General features: G+C 43.5%; 2 protein-coding genes across 3 annotated transcripts in view; one reads left to right on the top strand and one right to left on the bottom strand.

Annotated features, from left to right (window-relative positions):
* cfap74 (cilia and flagella associated protein 74) overlaps window positions 1–6,514 on the bottom strand; it is a 36,762-nt gene extending 30,248 nt beyond the window's left edge. Inside the window, exons 1-12 of the mRNA XM_062563556.1 lie at window positions 6,399–6,514; window positions 5,764–5,851; window positions 5,548–5,626; window positions 5,115–5,279; window positions 4,303–4,401; window positions 4,113–4,217; window positions 3,694–3,867; window positions 3,313–3,423; window positions 2,321–2,423; window positions 1,324–1,481; window positions 963–1,176; window positions 720–875 (exon numbers count right to left, since the gene is read on the bottom strand). Coding sequence (XP_062419540.1) covers window positions 720–875; window positions 963–1,176; window positions 1,324–1,481; window positions 2,321–2,423; window positions 3,313–3,423; window positions 3,694–3,867; window positions 4,113–4,217; window positions 4,303–4,401; window positions 5,115–5,279; window positions 5,548–5,626; window positions 5,764–5,851 — 1,452 coding nt within the window. The 5' untranslated portion in view covers window positions 6,399–6,514. The remainder of the gene's footprint in view (window positions 1–719; window positions 876–962; window positions 1,177–1,323; window positions 1,482–2,320; window positions 2,424–3,312; window positions 3,424–3,693; window positions 3,868–4,112; window positions 4,218–4,302; window positions 4,402–5,114; window positions 5,280–5,547; window positions 5,627–5,763; window positions 5,852–6,398) is intronic.
* A 1,181-nt stretch (window positions 6,515–7,695) lies between these two features.
* Window positions 7,696–22,675, top strand: gabrd (gamma-aminobutyric acid type A receptor subunit delta). Of its 2 annotated transcripts, none has more exons than XM_037478614.2 (9): window positions 7,696–8,086; window positions 14,399–14,607; window positions 16,349–16,416; window positions 17,132–17,352; window positions 18,236–18,318; window positions 18,865–19,002; window positions 19,311–19,466; window positions 20,208–20,419; window positions 21,648–22,675. In XM_037478614.2, exons 2-9 carry the CDS (start codon window positions 14,496–14,498, stop codon window positions 21,972–21,974), a joined length of 1,317 nt encoding a protein of 438 aa, XP_037334511.2. In that variant the 5' UTR covers window positions 7,696–8,086; window positions 14,399–14,495; the 3' UTR covers window positions 21,975–22,675. The 2 variants fall into 2 exon arrangements, with proteins under 2 accessions (XP_037334511.2, XP_037334510.2); XM_037478613.2 differs by having other exon boundaries at window positions 7,697–8,086; window positions 14,492–14,607.
* Window positions 22,676–24,066: the final 1,391 nt, after the last annotated feature.

The raw sequence follows: 24,066 nt of genomic DNA on the forward strand, positions 1-24,066 counted from the left end.
GCCCTTGAGCAAGGCACTTCATCTTCAGATCGAGGAAATGTCAGAATTTGATGCTGTTACTGCTATGAAATGATGTTGTGGATAAATAGATGATAGCATCTGTTGTGGTGAATCTGGTGACAGATCAGCTAAGCCTGTATGTGTTGTGTGAGAAAGGCAGCTCTAGTTGCCTCCCAGTCTACTGTATGCTAACATGCTAGTATTACTATGGACACAGATACCAGTGGGATACTTTTTTTTCTTAACTAGATTCTGATTTTGATCTGTGCATATAATTATGGTGGCAATGAATATGATGGTGACGATCATCATTGTTATTATCTGGTCTTCGTCTCTGTTATCATTAGTAGTGGTAGTATTTGTATCCTATTAATGAAGGTTGTTAGTGGATTCATTGGTTTAGCCTCCTGTAAAGGAGCAGCTGATGGAGAAACATGGGGACAGCACTGAAGATACTCCACCACAAATAATGTGTTGTGTTAATGCACATTTTTTGACACCTATCGGTCACATAGTCTTGAGCAGTCATTTGGTTAGTTACAGTTAAATCGCAAACATTATTTGAATAATTTCATATACATATTTCTTTTTACTTTTACTATAATATGAGATAAGAAGCACTTCCATAAACAAAAGATGTGGCCTCTGCGAATGGGACCAGGTTCATGAGTGTTGACACTGATTTGCTTTTGGTTGGCCGTGGCTCATTTTAAATGCACCTCGTAATTCTGGTCCCACAGCCCAGAGAACTCAGGCTCAGCCAGGCTGCCAGCGAGGCTCTGGTGGTCCTCGTCCCGCTGCCTGGTTTCCTCCAGGTCCTCAACATCAGAGGAGGCTGACGACGAGCTGCTGACGTCACTGAACCGGATCAGCTGCTGAAATAATGAGCGCACACGTTGGGTCGCTAAAACGGCGATTCATCGAAAGCCGTCTGGGATGTTGGGATGTTGCGAACCACTCACGTGTGTGGCTCTCTCTTCGGGGGCCGACGGCGGCCTGGGAGCCAGGTAGCGGAGGAGCTCCTCTCCTGCTCTCCCTGCGCGCGGGGTTTTGTCACAGGTTGAGGGTTTGGGCAGCAGTGCCTGGTGTCTCTTTCTGCTCTTTACCTGCTGCTCCTCCTGAAGGATTTTTGCCACAATCTCCACTCTCTTTGACTTCTGCCTCTCCTCGAATTCCCTGCGAAAGTGCGAATCAACAACACGGCATTATACTGAAATGGCAGCCGTGCATTCTTCGGCACACAGCGAGAGAAAACGCCCACACACTGCTGCATGGCGTGGGAGTGGAGGACACGCATGTGGGAGAGGAGAGGAGAGGACGTACGCTTGTTTTCGTTTTATCTCCTCTAGTTGTTTCTGTTGGTACATATGCTTGGTACTGTTGATTCCTCGGGCCTCAAGGGATTCTCTTAGTTGTCTCTGTCGCACCTCTTCCTTCTGGGCATTTGCCCTGGCTCTGCTTTGCTGCACCCGTAAGCTCTCCTGAAGAAAACACATCCATGAAGAAAATAGAAGAACATTGATCACGCCAATGTGTGTGTGTGTGTGTGTGTGTGTCACTGTCACAGAGGTATTTTTACGCTAAGCTATGAAATGCACCTGTTGAGGGTGGACTTGTAAAATACAGCACTCAGCATGATTAGGACAGCATTGGTAGATTATGATGATGAGTGTGTAAGTACTGGCGAAAACAGCAGAGAGCTGAATTTACCGCATTCTGGGATCCGTGAGGGGGTGTAATAATGAGAAAGAAATGAAAATGTGGTTTCAGCTTCACATCTCTCCTCGCCAAGAGGAGAATTTGGTCAGAGTGGATGGGATAAATATATCCAGGTTCAAGTGGCATTAAAAAGGGAGTTATAATTTATTTTTGTCCAATGAGAAATTTGCATGTAAGATTCAAATGATCAGAGACATTAATGCAAACAAGTTCATGCAAACACACAACTCTTTTATGCATATTACACTGCAACATCTGCCCCTGAAACAGAGCTATTAATGCCATAAAACGACAGAGCACAAATCTATTTTGTTAACAGAGCAATAATGGCGGTGAAGTTTTTTCTGACCCCTCGACAGTAATAATAATCAGAGATGGACATTAAGTTTAATACATGCCTTGAGTTATGCCCAAATAAAGTTATAATGCATCATTAAATAGAGTTTGTACTGTTATGCCCCTTGGAGTCTTTTGTATATGGCACTATAGATATGGTAGATATAAAGAAGTACATAATCCATAGCTCTACAGCTAGGGCTTCTCATTACTACAGAAACAACGATGACATTGCTACAGATCAGTATGAGATGGTGTTGCTCACTTGGGTGGCTGCTATGTTAGATTTCAGTGAGTTGACAGCTTGAATCCTCTTTTCCAGGAACTCCCTCCTCTGCTGCTGCTTCTCAGCCTCCTGCTGCTGCATCCTGAACCAAAGGGGGACAGTCCCAGAAAAAACAATCGGCCGTTACTGCACTGCAACATTACGTTCGATTCCCATGACCCAGAGAAATCAGTATTATCAAAAAATAACATTTACTTAAGCTCTTAGGGGGCTTACCGTTAGAAAACACTGTTCAGCTCAGGTTTCACATAAGCATTTATAAAAATCTAAACATACAAATATACATCTATTCAAATGATTTTTTTGAGGAATGGTAAGCAGAGGAAGTAATCAGACAGAAGGAAAGGCGTCTGATTGGCCAATAGCTTCCTTCACGATTCCAAGCAGGAAATGAATGTTAATCAAAGTTAGAGTATCGTCAAAGATATTTTGCTTGAGTTTATAGTGATTGTGTTGCAGACTATTTTGAGCCTCTGATTAATTGTCTGCATGTAGGCTTGTCTCATAATAAACTAGTGAATATCATCTCGGTAATGGGGTAACATGTGACCCATTGCTGCAGTTTATTGTTGTTTTGGGTCTTTAATTGATCTTTTTAACAAAAACATAATCTAAAAACATTACAAGAGCTTCTCATTCAAGACTTGTAGGTGGACGATTGGGACCGCATTTACTTTGGGCAAAGTCCCTTGCACCGGAGTGACTTTAGACTGTCCCATGGTGAAAGCTGATTTCTCATCCAAGACTGTATTTTGTACGTTTTTTGTGAAGGGGCAGTGAAATTTTACCTTCTGTACAATTTTTAGTGTTGAGTTTATAGTGTTAAGTGTGCTGTCTGGCCCACTTATGATAAATGTTGCCAGTGTGAGTAAATGTTCAATAGGATATGTCAACTCTCCAAAGAGTCCTCTGAGCAACACCAAATTCTTCATCCCAGTTGAAGGCTTTTCATTGGCTTAGAAGCCGATTACCTTCTTATGGTCTCTTTCAGGTACTTGGCAGCTGTCTTGCGGTTTGCCCGTCCCTCTTCAATTTTCGTCTGACATCCAGCCTCCTCTTTCTTCAGCGCGGCTGCCTGTTTCCTAACAGAACACAATCCTAAACACTTCAGTCATGGCCATGGCCTTTCAAGGTCGATAGAACGGATTCCCCATACAGGCTTCTGTTCAAAGAATCAATAGAAAAATGCTACAGCACAATGTCATATTACAAGTATTGCCTCCATAGGAGTGTGGTACTTTGGATGTACTTTGATGCACTAACTGTATTTAGAGAACAACTCAACATAGCAGTAGCTGTCACACAGCCACATAAAAAACAGTGTGTGCGTAAAAGGCAATTGTTTTCCCTACTGCTTGAGATGCTGCATCTTGAACTGCAGGTTCTGGCTGGCTTTCCTCTCCCGCTGCAGCCTTGTCGATGTCTTCTGGTTCTTATGGGCCTGGAAGAGTCGCTGCTCCTCCTGCACCTCGTGCCGGAGCGAGGAGAACCTGCCAAGCTCCACCTCAACCTCCCTCAGCACAAGTCTGAGGAGGCAAGATTCAGAAAGAGATGAATGTAGACCTTTTTGACTGGAGGTGAATGTTAACTACCAGAACTTGTTGCAGTAGAGGTAAGAAGCTAGATCTATATGCGGAAATGCGACTCTGAGGGAATCTCTAATGGGTGATGGAAACAGTTTTAGAAAAATAAACACTTCCTAAAACAGAGTGACCGCTTTTTTTCTTGTGCAGTGCTCCTTACTGTCAAATGATTTTCCTCTCTGACTCACTCTTGCTGCTTCAGCCCGGTGTTGATGTGGCCCTCCAGTTCCTCCTCACTCTGAAGCTCTTGACACAAATGTTTGTGTTGGGATCGCAAACGAAACACAGCCACACTGTAGATTAAAAATAAACTATGAGTGGAATACACAAGGATTGCACAAAGCAGGGACATCGCATATGTGACTAAAAAGAACTCGCCTGTCGTGTGCTGCTCTCTGACGTTCTATCTCTCTCTCCAAGTTATCCCTGTGCTCCACCAAACTTTTAATGTTCTGACGACAGAGTTTAAGCTCATCCCTGAAACAAATGATGAAGAAAACATGAAATAAAAACGGATCAGTGGAAGTGTTGACATTGAAGACATCCCAGATATGAGCAAATCCGAAAGAACATTTCCAAGTGCAATGTACACAAAGCATCAAATAATGGATTTCCTTGTGGCCATTGTGGTAAAATGAACACAATTATCTGGGTTAACAAGGTAATCTAATGAAGATGTTGAAAAGATGAGAATGGACACACACACACACACACATAAACAGCTTTGAATTCCTCAAGGTTTTTTTTGTGTGCAAAAGAACAATCTGTGACCGGGGAAAAAGGAAAATTGCGGCTCAGGGTACTGCAAGAGCTGCATCGTGGTTAAAACTCAGGTGTGCTTAGGTTCCATTAAACTCACATCTGACCTTGGATGTTTTCTGCTAAAGGAAAATAACAGCTGTTTTGTTGCCATTACGCATCACAGTTCACTGGGTCCGTAATGTGCAGACAAATAAAAAGTGTAGAGAGGACATTATGGGAAATGTTCTCTCTGTGGTCGGTTTCCTGCAAATAGCTGAATCAATTGGTGTAGAAATGATTCACTCTGGGGGAAAAGGGCAAGAGGGCAATGACCTGGGAAAGCGGAATAAAACAAAAAAAGGATCTTTTCCAGACGGTTGTGGAAAATTGTTTGGCTTCTTCTTAGTGCTGCTGTGGCTCTAAAGGTCTGCAGATTGCCAAGTCCGGACCTGGCTTTCAGCACGTCATGCTCCTTCTGTCGGTGAAAGCAGTCCAGCTGGTCCAGGTTTCGTCTCAGCTTGAACATCCGTGCTGTCTCGGCATAACGCCTCTTCCTGCCATCCACGGCCGCGACCGCAAGGTCACCATCGCCGTCAACATCATCATGGTCATCTCTACGGGCAGATGGGAAACATTCAGCAAAGGTTGCATGTTTAATGCGAAATCTGACTATGCGTGATGTAAATGCATACAATTAGACCACTATTTTGCCTGGATGTTTTTGTACTAAGGTTTTAGGATTCAGAAACATCATCATCATAATCATAATAATGAGCTTTGCTATTTTCTATCAAAATATCATGTTGAGAATTACAGTGAGTCAACAGGATTGATACAAAATCTTTAGTATGATTTGAACACAGAAAGGCAAGAATCACTCACTTATACAACTCCTCTAACCACTCCAAATCAGGAGGGAAGGCCGGCTCTTCTTCGTTAAAGGTCTCTTGGCATGAAAAATCTTCGGAAATAAATGTTTGAAGTGACCGATCCCACTCAAAAACTCACGTAAAATAGACAGTTATGTGCATAATTTTGATTGAGAATTGAGGATATCTTGCAAGTTACAACAAGGCAGCGACACGGGCTGTCACTCACCATCACTGTCCTCATCAGTGCTGAGGTGGACACTTGGCAGTCCACACCTGTCGGACGCCACGTCAGATGGACTTTCTTCAACGTCCATCTCACCTGAATTATGAATGACATTAGGAACAATTTACACTATTATCCTCTCCCCGAGATTGGTCTGAAGGCTAACACACCTCTTCAGTTCACCGACGATTTAACGTGGCATATTGTCCATCGAGTTGTTGGAAGCCAATGCGTTTATCCGGCGGACACGGCCTTTATTAACTTTATTAACTTTTTTTGGGCATAATTTGAACGTTTGCTTTTTACTTGTTACTTTCCGCTGGTGTCTGTTAAAAGTCGAAGTGTCATTTTGAGATTTTATTTAGTGCGTTAGCCTTGCCTGCCGATTAAAAGATAGACTCTGACTGATTTGCAGCCGATGTTGATTCGTATGTCTGAGACATTGCCACAATGTGTGGCAACATTCAACGACTAGATTTGGACTAGAGTGGAATTCGGCGTGCTTGAAAGGCTAGCTCAAAGGGCTAACGTTAGCTAGCTACGCAAGGGAAGCAAGGCAACTTGACGGCTAGCGTTCACACCGCTAATGCTGAATATAGGCTTTATAACATGTAACTTAATTTAACAAACATAAAGACTTTACCTTGCGCGTTAAGAATATCCACCTCCTGGCAAGATATTTGTATACATTACATGTTTACATACATTATATTTAGTACTTTTTGTCACTGCGAAAGTGAATCCGCCGTGTTTGTTAGTGTTTCCAAGGAGACGGGACGCAAGGGGCGGGGCCTGGAGACGACTGTAAATAAATGAACTTCCACCTGAAATCTACCGGTAGAATAACAGTAGCACCAGAGCCTAACGTGACTTCTAATGTTGTGATGATACACAAATTCTTTGAAAAAAGCATTGTGTGACTTCCTGTCAGCAGTTACCTTTGAATCTAATATAATATCCTTCACCAACATAGGTTTATTTATCTACTTAATGTCAGTCAATGTCTCATAGGTTCATGATCTTTTGTCAAGCATTCATGTCTGCGATCTATTTTCCACCGGGAAAGACGTTGATTTGTAATTGGTCCATATTGAATTGGCACAATGTGATTTTTACTTGCACACGTTTTTTAATTGACGCACTAAAGCTGCCCTTTAATACATCTTAATGTTTATGAGGAATTGAGAAAGAAGGGGCAACATCAAGCAGACGTAAATGTTGCTTTTAATGAGGAGACAAATAAAGCCTGCACATTGTCAGAACAGAGGATACATTTGCCATCAATCGTTTATTTATTTATTATTTTAATCAAGCTGAGAAGAGATCAAAATGCTTCTTGAAAGCTCATCAAATCTCTGTAATGATTCCCTTGGAAAATTCATAGGAAAGTTAGTGAGATGACAATACCTTGTTTTTGTTTAATCTATTTCAATATTTGTTAAGGCTTTTTTGGATCCGGTGACCTCAAGCTGCGCGCGCGCACACACACACACACACACACTTTGAATTGTCAAAGCAAAATGAGACAAGCCCGAGCTGCATGTGCATTGCTCAAATGTTTTCAACAATGTATACGAGATATTTTAACAAGGTTAAAGGGTGGCACATTGTGAAAACTCCTTCATTGCATTCATTACGAGGTGTTAAGGGGGTGTGGGGGGGGGGGCACTTTGAGCCCCTGTAATTGTCTATTTTCCCCCAGAGTGAAATGCCACCTAATGGGCGTGATATGAATGTGTCCAACATTACATAAACCCCCCCCCCCCCTCCCATTCCCCCCCCCCCCCCCACACACAGATTGAATCGATGTTTAGGAGGCAAGCAACGGAGGAAATAGACAGATTAGTGACACCCCCTCCTCTCTCTCCCTCACTCTCTCGCTCACTCTCTCTCTCCCTCTCTCTCTCTCCCTCTCTCTCCCTCTCTCTCTCTCTCTGCTCGGTTGCCGGCGGACAGACGTCGGGAGCAGCGTTGGATCGGCTCGTTGTCGCGGTCGGACCCGGAGTTTTCCTTTTCCTCGGTGCTTTCTGCTCTTGTGGCCAGGAGTCGGGGATCATGACCATGGGGTCATCATCATCATCATCATCACCATCATCCTCCTCCTTCCCTCGATCATCCTCGACTGCATCAGCACCACCGCACTCTACTTTTCTCTCGCCGGATCACGAGGAGAGCGCGTTGAAATAAAACTCCATTCCGGGAAACTTTTTTTATTTTTTTATTTTTTACACTAAATTATTTACCATAAAGCGTGTGGAATGGAGATCCCAACTTTTCTCATGGCAAGTCTTGCTGTGATCTTCTTTGGAGGGGATATTTTCACGTGGTGAGATCATATTTGCTTTTTATTTCTGTCCATTGTCGAAAACCTGTTTGTTGAAGTTAGTTAAACCACTAAAAAAGGCAAACGACCACTGAAAATGAAAATAACATAGTGAGAAGATATACAAATACTTCCCAATGGACAGTGCGTCACTAGAAAATCCACAACATCTTACTTTAGAAAAAAAAGTTAAAATATTGCTATTTTGCTGTGTAAAGCCTGCCATAGTCTCCCGATAATATCAATATACAGTAATAGTGCCAAGGTAATGCGGCTTCTCCACACCCACAACACTCTGTGTATTATGCAAATAGTTCCATTAAGCAAAGAGAGGGGATGTTTTCTTTCTTATGTATTTTTTCTAATTTTGTATAGATGAATTCCATGCAAGGTGAGTGGGTGCGTTTTGTTGTGTAACGTCGCCCACCCCCAGGCCTGCTCCATCAGGGTCACGCGGTGCCATGATGGGTTACAACAGTATACAGTCCCCTCCGCTAAAAACAACAACTAAGGCGGAAGCTCAGTTTGGAGAGTTTAAAGAAGACGGGAAGATTAACAGATGGACGCCTGCCGTCGAAAATACGCCACTAAATTCTGCTCACGACGCCTCCTGACTGCTGCACATTGAGCTGGAATCAGTCTTTTCACATTTGTTTTAGGGCATTGCACTGCAGATTTGAAGTTAGGTAGGATCTGCAGCTAAAATAAGGATCCTATGAGCTAAGACCACATTAACCTCAGTGCCATTTGGATTTGGAGTCCAACTGTGACCTCTGATTGTCAGCGTTGTAAATGACCTTCTCACACAGCTGTCTTGAATACAAAGCAGGTGACTTCTGTCCGCATGGGACACCCGGTGCACCCAGACCACGAGGGTGAGTCTCAGCACTTTATGTACGTCTTCAGTGGAGGCCTACAGCGCATTCCTCTGTGTGCGGTAAAAATGTCCTTGTGCGCTTTCAAAGGCATCCATTTCTTAGGCTAACCAGCATCCACTGCTGACCCCCATTTTCCCCCCCCCAAGACCGTGTTCTGACACGGGGCAGAGGGTGAAGCTACTTGGCTTTGGGTGGAACTTTGAAAAATCACTTCTTTTGTCCCTCTTGGCTGTCCACCAGCAGGGGGAGGAACAGCTGCTGTAATTGGATTTCCATGCCTCAAGTCACTGCTTTTAATATCATTTTATTCACAGCACAATGCAAAGTGTAGGCTTCTCTTTTGTTCTCTCGCTCGCGTACACACACACACACACACACACACACACACACACACACACACACACACACACACACACACACATAGACACAGACATAGACACACATTGGTTTGCGTGGTTGAAAGTTGCAAACGGTTTCCTTCACTTGTGCCTGGCTCTGAGCAGAAATACTCCAGTTCTCTTTTTAGCTCCTCATTTATCTCTTTCACCAAGGTTGCTTTGCTGAGTTACGCCTTGTCTCTCTTGCTGTGGCGTAGATTTCACAGCTTTTCTTTCCAGCTGAAGTGTCACAGAATGTGGCTCTGAAAAGAACACAATCCAGAGGAGCACGTACGAGATGCTTTGATGCATGTTTTGTTCACGTTTTCCAAGGTGTTGGACTCTCCTGGAGTACCATAAATGCACAGTGAGAAAGTGATGTCAAGGGGCCTGACCATGAACATACTGGCAGGTGTCATTTTGGAATCTACTGTTCAGGGCACAGTATAGTGCATCAGTTTTTGCTGAAATGAAATGAAATGGAGGATAGCTTAGTTAAGAACACGGTCGTAATGAGTTTGAATAAACAATTTAATTTATTTACACAGGCAAACTAATTTTGAGTGAACCTTACACTACGATGTTAACACACCGTTGTCACTGGAGCCAGTGTCACTTTTTGGCAAAAAAGGCATAACTAATTATCTAAACTTGACTACCGCATTAAAGTATTAAAGCTTCTCTATTCAATATTCAGGAAAGTTAACAGCATCAAACCGGTATTGTCTATGTAATGATTTAGTGGAGTAACGTCTACCCGAATAGAGAACAAAGTCGGCCTCCTTTTGAGTAGCCATCTTTAACAACAGCTCTCACAGCACTTTTCTGTTCATTGCATGTTAGCGCAACATGTTCGCACTGTTAGCCGCGAGCTGCTGGCTCAGCCGCCGCCATGTTAAAGGGGCGTGATGAGGTCATGTGATACAGCGATGCCTTGTCTGCTATAAGATCTCAAAATGCTTTGTAGAAATAAAGTCAGATGAGTTGAGACGTGAACACTATTTCCGAATGTCATCATATAACAGTTCAGCAGCAAGATGCGACGCAGCAGGTTTTAATCCCAACATGTCACGATCTCTCTGATCGGTCACACTCGTCCTTAAACGGCAAGTGGCACAGTGATCCAAACCAATCTGTGTGAGAGGCTGAGTCAGCGGGTTAAATCTGTCCTCCTGTCCGAAGAGTACATTTCCCAATAACACGGTGATTGGATCATGTTCCTGTGGCTGCATGAGCCGGCTCCGTAATCCAGACACTCCTCCTGCAGGTTGAGGAAGTGAAGGGACACGGAAATGTAAAAAAAACTTAAGACAAATTAAATATTTTGTTGTCTTTCATTTCTGTATTTAAATACGTTTAAAAAAAAAAATCTCTTTAAAGCCCATCTGCAAATGGAATGTTGGAGATGAACATAAATAATGGAAGAATATATCATTTTTTCAGTGAGTTGTTCATTTCACAACATTTTAAATCAGGGCTGTAGCTAAAACGGAAGATAATAATAAGATGCCTTTGATTATTCATTTTCAGATGGCTTTAATATCATCAGTGATTTTAAAGTAAAGCCTTGCAATAACTCAGGAACAACTGACAATGTAGCTACAGGACCTTCTCTGTCTTCTCTTTCTGAAGAACAATATAGTATTTTAGTAATCGATATATTAACTCCAATTTGGTAATATCAGATGATATGATGATCAAATATACTGTATATCACAGCCTCTCTGAAACCTTCGACTCTGATGTACACGGCTTTGTGCCCGGTTAGCTGTAGACTTCACTGTGTTTATCAAGAGGAACGGAGGCCTCATCGCTTCGAGAGACCAGCCTGTAATTAGTGGGTCAGAGGTCAGACTCTGACCCTGTTGAAGTTTCCTTGAGCCGCATCATCGGGGTGACATCATCTGGGATATATTCTAAAGAAATACCCTCTGGAGCCACGCAGGATATTTGACCTCCATTGCAAAATATTTATTCTGAACACATGTGATAGGAACAGAAATATGGACTCTGCACACATTGGTAAAAGTTAGAAACACATCATATATATTAAAAAAGTCCACACTAACTACTATGCGACTAACCCTGAAGCATGTGTACACACACAAACCAAATCACAGTGCTTTCTCTCGGCTCGATGTGCAGGACAAGAGGTTGACTGAAAAAACAACTTAGTTGGTAACAAATTGGATTTTATAACTGGGACACACTTGCTGACAGGCTCAGCACCTTTCTTTGATCAACTGGTGCCCACTTGTTTTATTTTTCATCCACATTTAATAAAAAGTTTGGACAAACACAAAGTATTTTCCACACCTATTTTTCTCTGCATCATACATTCAATTGTTTATCCACATGCTGTTTGACACCATCCTTGTTTTCAACATTCCCAATTTTGCTCGAGTATGAAGAAACAAAATTAATCAATCAATATATAAAAAGATAAATGAAAAGTAAGTCTTTACTTTATTCGTCAAGTGACAAATAAAAAAAATACAGTTTTTGTTCATTGAGACTTTAACACGTCAAATAAAAAGTACGTTCCTCCATGGATTCTATACCCAAAAGTAAAACAGTAAATATAAAGTGTTAATGTAGTCCATGAAATGATCTGTTTGCTAAAAAAAAAAAATGGGATCAATTTTTTCCTGTAACTGTCAGTGAATGCAACACACACTCAAACACACCCAGAGCTACACACAGAGGCCTATAAATGTGGCCGCTGCCCGTTGACTTGTGGATGTTTTATGATGACTTATCCAAATGGATCGAGCCGAGCTGCCCGTCTAACGTCGACGCCACATAAAAAACGGACACACTGAGCATAAACGTTACGTTCACAAAGGAGGCCCCATCAATTTGAGAGGGGCTGCTGCTCTTTGCCCATCTGTTTAATGCCAGCTCATTAACAGACGGGTGCAGATCCAGGCTTTGGGGGGAGACGTTTGTTTTCCGGGGGGAAATACAGAAGGGAGAGGAGCGCCTGGGATCAAACGCTCTCCACCGTTTGTCATGGATGGAGGAGTGAGAAGATACAGAGGTTTAGTTGAAAGTTTAGAGAAATCTCCATGGAGAGCAAAGAGACAGTCGACCCCTCACATGCCTTTCAACTCCTTGGAGGGCTGCGTATGTTGCAGTTTGGCTATTTTTGTGGTTGGAAAATGCATATTCTGGGTCAGCAAACCACACATCTGTGACATTTGTGACAATTGTCCATTTTGTTAGTTTACTACAAATGTTAATGAAAAGAATCAGGGATAAAAGATCTTGTGAGTCGAGTAAGTCTCACTGCAGTATTTTGGAATCGATAAATGATTGACGCTTCCAATGTGTTCCAATAGGAGAAGTAATCGGTGACTATAAATACATCTCGTGAATGTTATGGATCGCAATACCAAGAATGCAGAGAAGTCCCTGAAAAGGAACAGAAAGGTCCAATAAATGGTCCAATACGGTACGGTGGGATTTGTCCCTATAGCAGACACTCACTCTCCTCCCACCATGTGAGGAGGCCGCCTTGAAATGGATCTCTTTATTTCCATATTTAGAAAGTTCCAATTAGTGAAGAAATCCAGGAGTCACTCAGTGATTCATTAATTCACCCAGTGCTCTCATTTGCTTCAGAAATGACAGTGATTGCCCGACTAAAAATACATCTGCACTATAGCATTGATTCGAAAGGGAAATGTTAACGATATTCCAAAAACAATCTTTTTTTTCTTCTGTTCTTACCGAGAAAAAAAAACTATTTCATAATTAGCACGTTTTTCATTTCTACTGAAGAGGTCAGTTTTCCGGTCTGGGTGTAATGCTTTGCTCTTCAAGAAGTCGACTTTCTCCAAATGTCAGCCCTGTTTCAAAGGCCACTGACTGGCTTCCCATTGTTGCTTAATAACTGTGCCTTCGATCAGGCCCCCACATGGTCCATTTCCTGGTCAACGCCAACACCAGCCTTTGTGACTTTGAATGTCAGTGAAACCTTTCATTTCAATTCGATTCATTCATCACACGTCAGTCAGCTCTTTCACCTCCGGATGGCCGTTCGGACTTCTAGAATCAGATTCTTCGCCACAGACTGTGTGCGGGAAGACGTTAGTGGTTCACACCCCTGCTCACGTAGAATGGAAGCACGATGCATAGTGTCGCCCATTAGACCAAAACTAAAATACAACACAGGTCCGTACGGCAGCATGTATCTGCATGTCATCTGTTTACCGGGCTCTGGTTCAGAATGCAAAGCTGCCACCTGGTGGAATCTGAGCTGTGCTGCCGTCGTCGAACCCAGCACGGAGGCGATGTCTGTTGGTGTGCTGTGCTCTGGGACCTCTGGCACTCCTCCGAGGACACGTTTCGCTTTGATAAAATGTGAAACCTGTAGCCGTACAGATAAATTAGGATAAGCCTCCTCGTGCAAACACTCTGGAGACCCTAAAGGAAGAAAATAATGCCAACCAGGCTTCAAAGGTATTTGAGAAGATAAAACAAATGTCTTCATTTCAAAGACTCCCAGGGTAACCATATGTTGTTTTTAAATGACATGCGGCTGACACATAATTGCATAATAAATACATTTTTCATGAGGCTGATATGAGAGCACACCCCTTGCACTGAGTGATAGATGCATATAAATGCAGTGCTTTGCATCATATTCATGAATTAATGAAGACAAAGTATCAATAAAAAAAGAGGGCACAAAAAAAGCTTGATTTATCTAACTTTAATCTCTTATAAATATTTATAGAAAAACATGTATTCTTATTGTTGTTATTAGACTATTGTAGTCCCATAATCTTCACTAATGAATAACTCATAAGGTGGATTTATTTGATGTAGCAAAGCTACGTATATGTGAGTGGAGTTTTCTTCTTTGTGTAGATAAGCACCTTGTTACTAGCATGTTTGCCTTCATTTTAAAGCTGATTATATGTCATTGTTGTTTTTACAGGTTGTTTCTAGCAAAAGTAGCAAAAGAACTCAAACAATTATGCGGCTGTAAAAGCAAATAGAAATGTCTTTCATTTGTCTTTTACAGAGAATTCTAATCCTTGTTCCATCAACAGTTCCCGCTGGCTGGCATTGAGTTTGGGACTGTATCTGAGGCCGGGCATGGACGACCTCTGAAAGCTGCTGTGTTTGCTGTTTCTCTCCTTTAGGGCCATGCTGAGTGACATTGGGGACTATGTAGGTAAAGACATTCAAATATCCTGGTTACCAAACCTGGATGAGTTAATGAAGGGCTATGCCAGAAATTTTCGCCCTGGGATAGGAGGTGAGTATGAGATCTACTGCTCCTGGCGTTGGGTTGCATTTCACCCCCTCACATTTACAGCCATCCTTAGCATCACCCACCTCCAGTTGCAGCTAACACGGGCGTTCACATTTCATCCTCCAATTCCATTACCCTGAAAGGTTGTCTTCTTCTTTTTTCTTGTTTGACATTTGAACAAAGCCGTATTTGCCTTATGTAAATACCTGCTTTGACTCTTCCATTAGCTGAGTCATTTGTTAAGGGCACAAAAAAAAAGAAAAAAACATAATGGTGAAGAGAGGCTTTGCTTCAAGGATTGTCGAGGACAATGTCCTTCAGGAACGAGAGGTAGATGGGTGGTGCAAACAGTGAGCACCGCTCTGAAGACGTTGCTAAGAATGGCTGCAAGATGTGAAGCATCCAATGACCACAGCGATAGATTTCTCAATCTCACAGCTTAACTCAGCTGAGCAAAGGTGAAAATGTGGAGCGCTGTCACCTCACGCCTACGCACACCACCGTGACACGGCATCATGTGACGTGACAGGAAGCTAAAAGGAAGGGCTGGAATCATGTGTTTTATTGGGAGTAAGTCCCTTCATTCAAATTATATCCCATAGCCCTTTACTTTTGATCAAATACAAAGAAAAAGTGGATTAACAGACAGAGTGTTTTGTATCTTAAATATATATTCATAAATATGACTTTAGAGAATCGACAAGAGCAACTGGCAAAATATAATTTAAACCATTTATTTTGGTTTGACAATATTTTGTAAAAAATAAAATATTAAGGCTTTATTATTTACAAAGGGACCTCCTATAATGTTAAATTACATGCCAGCAAAACAACAAAATACAGTGTCCTCTATTACAGTGCTTATTGTTAAAAAGTATATCAACAAGATCACCACTTTTGAGTTCTTGCTTTGGACCTTATTTCAAAACCTCTATTGTATTTGTTTAATATTCCTGTTAGGTTTTATGACGCAAAATATGCCATATTAACTGTAACTTTTTAGCATATGGTAAACCATCTTTTCTATTTGATTAGATCTGCAGTTCATGTCTTTAAAACGTATTATTAATCCGTGCACAATCACTGGTGAGGGTAATATGTTAAACATGCTTGCTATTACATAAGGTGACACCCTCTAAGCGTGTGCCGCTGCCCTTGGCGTTCAATGAACATGCCATTATAAATCACCACACACTGTACATCAAGTCTGCGGCCAACCAAATAGGATTTGAAATGGTTTAATATATGATTCCATAATACTCGGTATGAATAGCTTTTCTGCTATCAGTGCGCCCCCCCCCCGTAGTTTCTGCCCTCTAGCATCCGATCACAGAGGCACACTCCAAGCTAATCATACGGCAAACTGGTGAGTGGAAATGTTAGCGCGAGTGCTGGTGTACGTGTGTGTTTGCGTGCGCGTTTGCCAGAAGCCCCCCCCCCCCCCCCCTCCCCATCCCTCTCCCCCCTCTGTGCGAGTCCATGATAGCCCAGTGCCGCCGTCGATGAATGCCCACGGTGTGATGTGCCACTTAGCGTGGTTGAACGGGATAATGCTTAATCTCTATGCACCGTAGGAGCGTTTGAGGCGTGGGTTGATGGTGGGCGGGAGGGAAAACAGATGGGAGATGGAGGGCCGAGGGGAGGAATTGATGGGCTCAAAATGAGCAAAATGGGTGTGTGTTCGGAGGAGAGGTTTGCTTTCTCCTCTCACTTTTCCTCCTCCCCCCCCCTTAACCCCCCACAGGTCCGCCAGTGAACGTGGCCATGGCCATTGAGGTGGCCAGCATCGACCACATCTCCGAGGCCAACATGGTAAAGTATAGAGGAGCTTCCTCCACACAGATTCCCTGTCAGTCCACTGCTGCGGCACAAATCAAAGCTTTGCTATTTGCATAATCCTGATTCATCCCACTTGCAGTACTCAGTGTGAACATGTGTGACACATTGGCCGAGTTGTTAAATCATTCGATACTCTACTAGGGATTTTGGATGGAAGGAGGCAAGTCTAGCGGATGCCCTTTATGCATGTGGCGCTGATTCTTTTTACACAAATCAACATTTTCCTTGCTTCAACGGTGGAAAATCCACAAGCATTCAAATAAATGCTGGCCCCTGGGCTAGAAACCAGGTAAAACTGGATACTACATAGCTCCATCTTTTTACTCTTTTGTCACTCAAAGCAGACGGGAGACGTCCCGGCGACCACGTCCACTTCGTACGGCTTTAAGCGAGAGGCACAAACGACACACGTTTCCCACGTTTTGTGGTTTTCTTCAAAACTAAACTGATCAACCACAGTTGAAGCTTTATTTGAATTGACTTGTATAGGGTTCAGACCTCAGGCGACACGAACTGGCTTTGGAAAGAATATTTTGTGAAATGAAACAAAGAGCAAGTTTTATTCCTTTTTTTGCCCCCTACTGCTGCAGCGTAGGTGTTTCTTTCTGTAAAGTGTGTGTCACCATGTCCTTGACTCAGCCTGCACGTTTGCACGTGTGTCTGTTTGTTTGTGCGCTCCCCTTGGCAGGACTACACCATGACCGTGTACCTGCGGCAGAGCTGGCACGATGACCGCCTGTCCTTCAATCACACCAACAAGACGCTGGGGTTGGACAGTCGATTTGTGGACAAGCTGTGGGTGCCCGACACCTTCATCGTCAACGCCAAATCTGCTTGGTTCCACGATGTCACCGTGGAGAACAAGCTGATCCGCCTTCAGCCCAACGGAGTCATTCTGTACAGCAGCCGGTACGAGCAGGCGGAGCATTGCATGTGTTTACCCAGGAAACACAATAGTTGACCTGGATGACAAACTATATAATTCTTCGTTCCCTTCCCGAACACCCCACATGCATTTTGTCTTCTGCTGCCTCTGTTGGAGGGATGGCATCTTTTTTTTAGTCAGCGCCTCCCAAAAGGCTACTAATGAGAGAAAAGGATGAATGGGATGGTTCTCTGATCCATGTCCTCTATGGTGAAGCCTTTGTTAGGATTAGACAAATCAATCGTCTTAACGTGTGGAACGAGGGACAGCGCTGTTTGTTTCTGTGAGTGTATAAAAGGGGGCCTGGGGCGGGGGGGGAGCTGTCCAAAGCACTAAAACACTGTGGAGGAGCCGCAGACTGAAGGGACGGGGCCGGGAAGAGAAAGTACACATCATCAAATGACAGAGAGAGAGAGAAACAGCGGTTTCTATGCATTTTAGTAGCATTGCCTGAACACGTTTTTCTATTGGATCATTAGCATCGGGGGCTGTTCCTCATTCAACAGGTGCCAGACATTTATCACAGGAGCCAGTGAAAGTCAGAGATAAAGGGTGAGTGAATATTTGAGGTGTATTTGACAGGTGGCCAAAAACAGGACTCCAGGTGAATACTGATGTTGCCCCGTGTCTCTGGGTGTGTAAACATGTGACTGTTTGCCAAACATTTGGCCATTTCACTTCATGACAAACGTCGGTGTTGTGTTTACTGAATAATGTTGCTTCCCCCCCCGGAGAACATCTTGTAATGGCAGGATAAACAGGTGGAACCGTGTGAAAGTGAGCCGTTTGAGACCACGTTGGTCAGTGTCAAAGAAACATCAGACGATGCACGTCGGGTCATAATTGACTGGGCTGCTTTGTTCCTAGAATCACTTCAACGGTGGCGTGTGATATGGACCTGACCAAGTATCCCATGGATGAACAGGAGTGCATGCTGGACCTGGAGAGCTGTAAGTCAGCATTTACATAAATAATGGACACCAAGGAAAGACTGTATGTACAGGAGCTTTGATTTTGGCATTTTTGCCATCATCATCTTGTCTTTTTGGCCGAGGACATTTGATATTTCTGCAACCAGAAGTGACACAAGAGGGGTGAGGTAATAACAAACAAATGATAAAACATGTTGCGAGGGACCTAAAGGGCTTCTAACACATTTTTGTGAACTGAAAACGGACTGTGAAAGGGTTCAAGTTGTAAAACTCCCAGAGATGATAACGATGGGGTACCCACTTGTCAATGACCAGATAGCCCCTCCCTGGAGCTTCTGTGCTGTATTAAAGACAACTTGAAACTTACCTTTGAGAATAAACACTCCAGTTTACAATGGATAAGTGGTCATAAATCAATAAAGACTGCTATTCATTTGACCTCTTTGGCATGCTGGCAAATCATTTTAACAAGTTGAATTATTGCCTCCTGGTTAGAAGCTTTCTCCATTACTACTTCTACCCTGATTGTGGGCTGGACTGATGAAATATCTTTCTTCTTTCTAGATGGCTACTCCTCCGAGGACATTGTGTACCACTGGTCAGAGAGTCAGAAGCACATCCACGGCCTGGACAAACTAGAGCTCTCCCAGTTCACCATTACAGACTATCGGTTTGTCACAGAGATGATGAACTTCAAATCTGGTGAGAATGTTAGAGGCTCTTTTGAAGCAAGATTTGGATTTGAACTTGAAGCACTTTTCTGGTCATTTTCTATGCATAGAAGGAATGAATCAAGTCAGGCTTGTTGATGAGCCAGGCAGGAGGTTCAAGAGAAGATAGAAGTTGCTGCTGGGAAAATCTACACAGCACTTCTTTTATGTTTTATCGTGGGGTTTTATCACCAGGGGCACAAATGATCACAAATAATAACGGCAAAGCAATCAAGCATTGTGTTAATTTCCTAAAGACAGCAAAGCATTTCAACGCAGTGTCTGTTTTCTCCTTCCCAGCTGGACGGTTCCCGAGGCTCAGCCTGCGCTTCGAGCTGCGGCGTAATCGAGGCGTCTACATCATCCAGTCGTACATGCCTTCCATACTACTGGTCGCCATGTCCTGGGTGTCCTTTTGGATCAGCCAATCAGCAGTCCCTGCTCGTGTGTCCTTGGGTTGGTAAACGTTTTTGATGCTCTCCTTTTAAACTTTTAAAATGTCATTTTTGAAGGTGGACAAGTTGTTGCTCCTTCCTCTGTGGAAAGGTTAAACCACGCAATGATTTACTGTGCTGCAGCATGCTCAGGTAGACACTTTCATTAACAAGACTGCATGTCGAAAATCTTCATCTTGACCGAACAATAGTGACTATTTTGCAATTATTAGAGCCTTACCGGTGGTATGAATGTTAAGTGCATGGCGCTGATGCCTTCAGAGAGAAAACCAAGTCAAAATATACTTTAGTTTTCTCTCATTTAGTGAGGAATGTTGTGCATTACGCTGACTCATTGAAACCTCATTGAATGTCCAAGTTCATCCTCCCAGGAGCACATCCTCCTCAGTGAATTTCATGGCAATATGTACGCCTATTAGATATTTAATGAGTAAAAGAGGAAAATTGGTGCTTGACATCTGGCCAGATGAAAGGCCTGTTGGGATTTATTGCCTAAGTGTCACGCAGGCAAAAAAACATCATGTGCCGTTCCCTTCCAGTATCGTGAATATCATTTCAAGTTTACTCTCAAACTTTGAAGGAAGTGATGATGATCGACGGCCGTTTGATGAGTTTTGTGACGACAGGTTTCGTTTATTCTTCGATGCGAATACGCTGAACGACCCCCTGGTGCGCCAAAGTCATCACGCCGCATGTCGTCAGCCGAATGAGCCCCAATCTGCGTGCTGTGCTGCCTCCACAGGGATCACCACCGTGCTCACCATGACCACGCTGATGGTCAGCGCCCGCTCCTCCCTGCCTCGCGCCTCGGCAATCAAGGCATTGGACGTCTACTTCTGGATCTGCTACGTGTTTGTGTTCGCGGCACTCATCGAGTACGCCTTCGCGCACTACAACGCTGACTACAGACTCAAAGAGAAGGCCAAGGTGAAGGCCAACAAGCTCAGCTCGGAGGTGAGGGAAGCGGCTCCCGTGAGGTTCTCCCATCAGCAGGTCACAATGTGGGAGTGCTGGGGGGAGGCGGGGGGGGGGGGGGGGGTGTTGTGAGCAATGAGCACGCCTTTTCAAGCGTAGACCTGTGACGGCGCTTCAAACCCCGGCGTTTGACGAGCAACCATCGCGCTGACCTTCAGCGAGACAATACATCTCTATAGAGCGTGATGGGGAAATGGAAGATTTCCCCTCAGGGAGTAATGGGGCCTCTCATCAAACTGTCTGTTTGCTTTGCCGTGGATATATATCTTACTGAGGTATTCCTTCACAACAGGAGATGGATCAAATACAATGAGATGATAGAAAGAGTAAGCAAAAGAAATAAAGAAGACAAACAGAGAACTAGCAAAGCTTGAGTCCTTCTACTCTGTATTCAGTGGGAAATATTGTTCTTTGTGCTTTTCCACTACAAGTATCTATACGCTTTGAATACTATTTAATGTGTATATGTCAAATCTATGTTTAGAAATTAAGATTTTTGAACATAAATCAAAATATTTGACTGCTGGGCAACTTAGTTGAATAGACCCTTTGACTCACTTTTCAAGCAAAATCATTTGTAACTATTTCAATGCAGGACTTGTAACGGAGTACTTTTAGTGTGTGGTATCCATGTTTTTACTCCAGTAACAGATACAAATACTTACCTCATTGAGTAGTTTTCCTCAATCAAGTCCCGAAGACTTTCTAATCCACATCGTTCCAGTGGCGATTGTGAGCAGTCCTGGATTGTAATGTTTCATTATGAAAATATCTAGTGGCTTCAAATAAAAGAAAATGTACAAACGCCATGTCTGTAGAGTAAAGAAATCCACAAATTCAAAGTACTACTATTATGAAGCAAAATGAGTGTAAAGTGCGGAAAATGCAAGAGGGGGTTTGACAAAACGCTCGAGGCATTCTACGGCTCTTGTTTCAAATCTTTTGGGATTTTTAATGATGAAAAACTGGATCATGGTATTCTCCTAAAACACATTTTTGCTACTTCTCTTTTGTCTTTTGATATTTACACAGGGTTTACACATTCGTACGGTTTCTCCACAACTAGTCCATCAGAAGGCAGATTGGCGAACCAACAAGTTTCCCTGATATGATTAAATATTCAATTCTGAGTGACTCAAAACGACACCGTTGCATCTTCAGAAAGTGCTCACACTGGTCTCTCTCTCTCTCTCTCCCCCCCCCACAGTCCATTGTGAAGAACGGCAAACAGGCCATGGTCCTGTTCTCCCTGTCTGTCACTGGCATGAACCAGGGCGTGATGATTTCCAACCGCCACGGTCGGCCCCAGCGCTCCAGCACCGAAATCCCCGGGGAGGGGGGCCGCGAGGAGGCCGAGCCGAGCAGGAGGAGAAGGTCCAGGCAGCCGGAGGAGAGCGCCGATGACAAGAAATGCTGCTCCAAGTGCGTGTGCAAGCCCATTGACGCAGACACCATCGACATCTACGCCAGGGCCGTGTTTCCTTTCACCTTCGCCGTGGTGAACGTGATCTACTGGGTGGCGTACACCATGTGAAGAGGAGGCAACAAGGTCTCTGCGAATGGCTGCCATCCAGGACTGTATGTAAGAAACTGTTGGAGTTGTGCCACTTCAATGCTGGCAGACTGGTGCAGCGGAAATATACAGGAGGCCTCCAAAAAAAAACTTAAATACAAAAAACCTCAGGAGGAAATGAAGTGTTATGGCCAGGCGATTTGGAAATATGGAGGTAGTTTGGAGTTTAAAAGTGTTAGCAGGATGTAATATTTAAAAAGAAATGTGCTGCAGTGATGCAAAGGACTAAGTTCACATAAAACGTGAATCCAGACCTACACACGTCATGCTGTTATAAGAACTAAACACAGGACACCCAAAAAAGTATTCTGCTCACACACGCGCCGTACTGACCACAACGCACTTTGTGCAAATAAGCATAGTCGGCTTAACGAACTCAAAAGCAACAATCTAGAACCGCCTGTTATCTCGAAAAACCAAAAAAGCCGCCCGAACCAGAAGGATAACAAGATGAGGTGTCCCGCTATTCTGCATGGCCGATATCTCACTCACCCTCCTCCCGCACCATCGCCGCCACCCCCCCCCCTTCCTCTCCAGCCTTTGGTCCTCCACCCATCTTCTTTTCAATTCATTTTTTGTCTTCAGGACACCGTCTGGGGTGTCTTATCTCCCTCTGCCAGTTCTGTCTTTTTCCTCTCCATTAAAGGACTTCCTCCACTACAGTACCTGCGTGTGTGTCTCTCTCTCTCTTTCTCTTACTTCAAATATTCACCCCAATCAGAAATCCAAATGGTTGTTGGGCTTGATTATTATTGATGAAGAAAATAAATGCTGGAATCCGTTGTTGGAGGTGAATATTTGTCAATGCCAAACATCCACTACAGGGACTATAATTTTTCTGAGTAAAGTATTTGTTTATCCAACTCATTGAGATCAAGTTTGGTGCTCTAATGAATCTTGTCTGTCTTGTCTGTTAGTATGAACTGGGAAATGGATTTTAGGAAAGTTAAGGATGGTAAAGCACTGCAGCTTCCCAGTGAAAAAATAACCTAGTTTTTTATCGCATTCAACATAACAGTCTTGCCTTTATGATTATCGCTGCACTCTGAGTTGTCTTGTCTTACAACTCTCTCATTTGATCTACATTAGAAGCAAATGTAAAATTTATCTCAAGTTTGAAAATGCAATTTTCATAAACCATAATATTTGGATGTTATTGTGTTTTAGGAAGGGTACCCATAATAGAGCTAAAGTTTTGGTTGGATTGTGACACGTCCTGTTGAAGGGGACATCTTATTTACCCGATGTGGTCTCTGGTTGAAAGGTCCGAGAGTCACCAAACGCATTAGGATTCATCCCCCGGGAGGCATTAATATTCACCGTGAAGGTCACGGTTACTTCTCACAATAGCTTTTCACGTACATGGAGTTGGTCAAAGGAAAATCCTGACGTAACAATGGATGGAAAAGGTCAGGGGCTCTGTACGAAAATATACCGACAAGACCCTGATTGCTAAAAAAAACAAGACAACAATATAGGCAAAGATATGTCCTGGAACATTTAGAAACACATTTCACTTTTTTTTACTATAAAATGCGCAATATCTGTGCATTGCAACTACAGGATGATAAGGTGAAGGTTTGGTACAGATTAAAAACAATATGTACCTGGAACACATTGGTCCAAGTAGCCGTAACAAAAATCCACTCGGGGGGGGCATTAACATCTCCAAGACCTCTTGCAGCTCCATGTGTGTGTGCTCCATGAGTGCATAGGCTGTTATCAGGCCAGGCATGGGTGGGATCGGGGCAGGGCTGGGGGCTCTCTGAACGGGGAGCGCCACAGGCCGGCTTCTCCCAGGGAGATAGCTTTGTTCTGGGCCAGGAGAGGTGACATCATGACGGATGGCGATGAAGAAGTGGGCGCACGGGGACAGGAAACGCTATCTCTCACAATGGCACCAAAGGGACGTGGAGACGCGTACATACTGCTCGCTGATACCCGACTCCAGTGGACTTGAACAGGAGTCACACGAACACACACACACACACACAGAGCATTGACTTGTCTGCACGTCCAGTGGGTCTCGGAGGTGTCATATAAAAAGGCAAAA

The sequence above is a fragment of the Pungitius pungitius genome, chromosome 1 (genome assembly GCF_949316345.1).
Source record: "Pungitius pungitius chromosome 1, fPunPun2.1, whole genome shotgun sequence".
In the NCBI taxonomy this organism is placed as follows: Eukaryota; Metazoa; Chordata; class Actinopteri; order Perciformes; family Gasterosteidae; genus Pungitius; species Pungitius pungitius.

Coding starts and splice junctions, on each gene's coding strand:
- gabrd (XM_037478613.2), top strand. CDS start 8,019: ATGGAGATCCCAACTTTTCTCATGGCAAGTCTTGCTGTGATCTTCTTT. Junction 8,087..14,491: donor GGAGGGGATATTTTCACGTG/GTGAGATCATAT, acceptor TCTCTCCTTTAG/GGCCATGCTGAGTGACATTG. Junction 16,417..17,131: donor ACATCTCCGAGGCCAACATG/GTAAAGTATAGA, acceptor TCCCCTTGGCAG/GACTACACCATGACCGTGTA.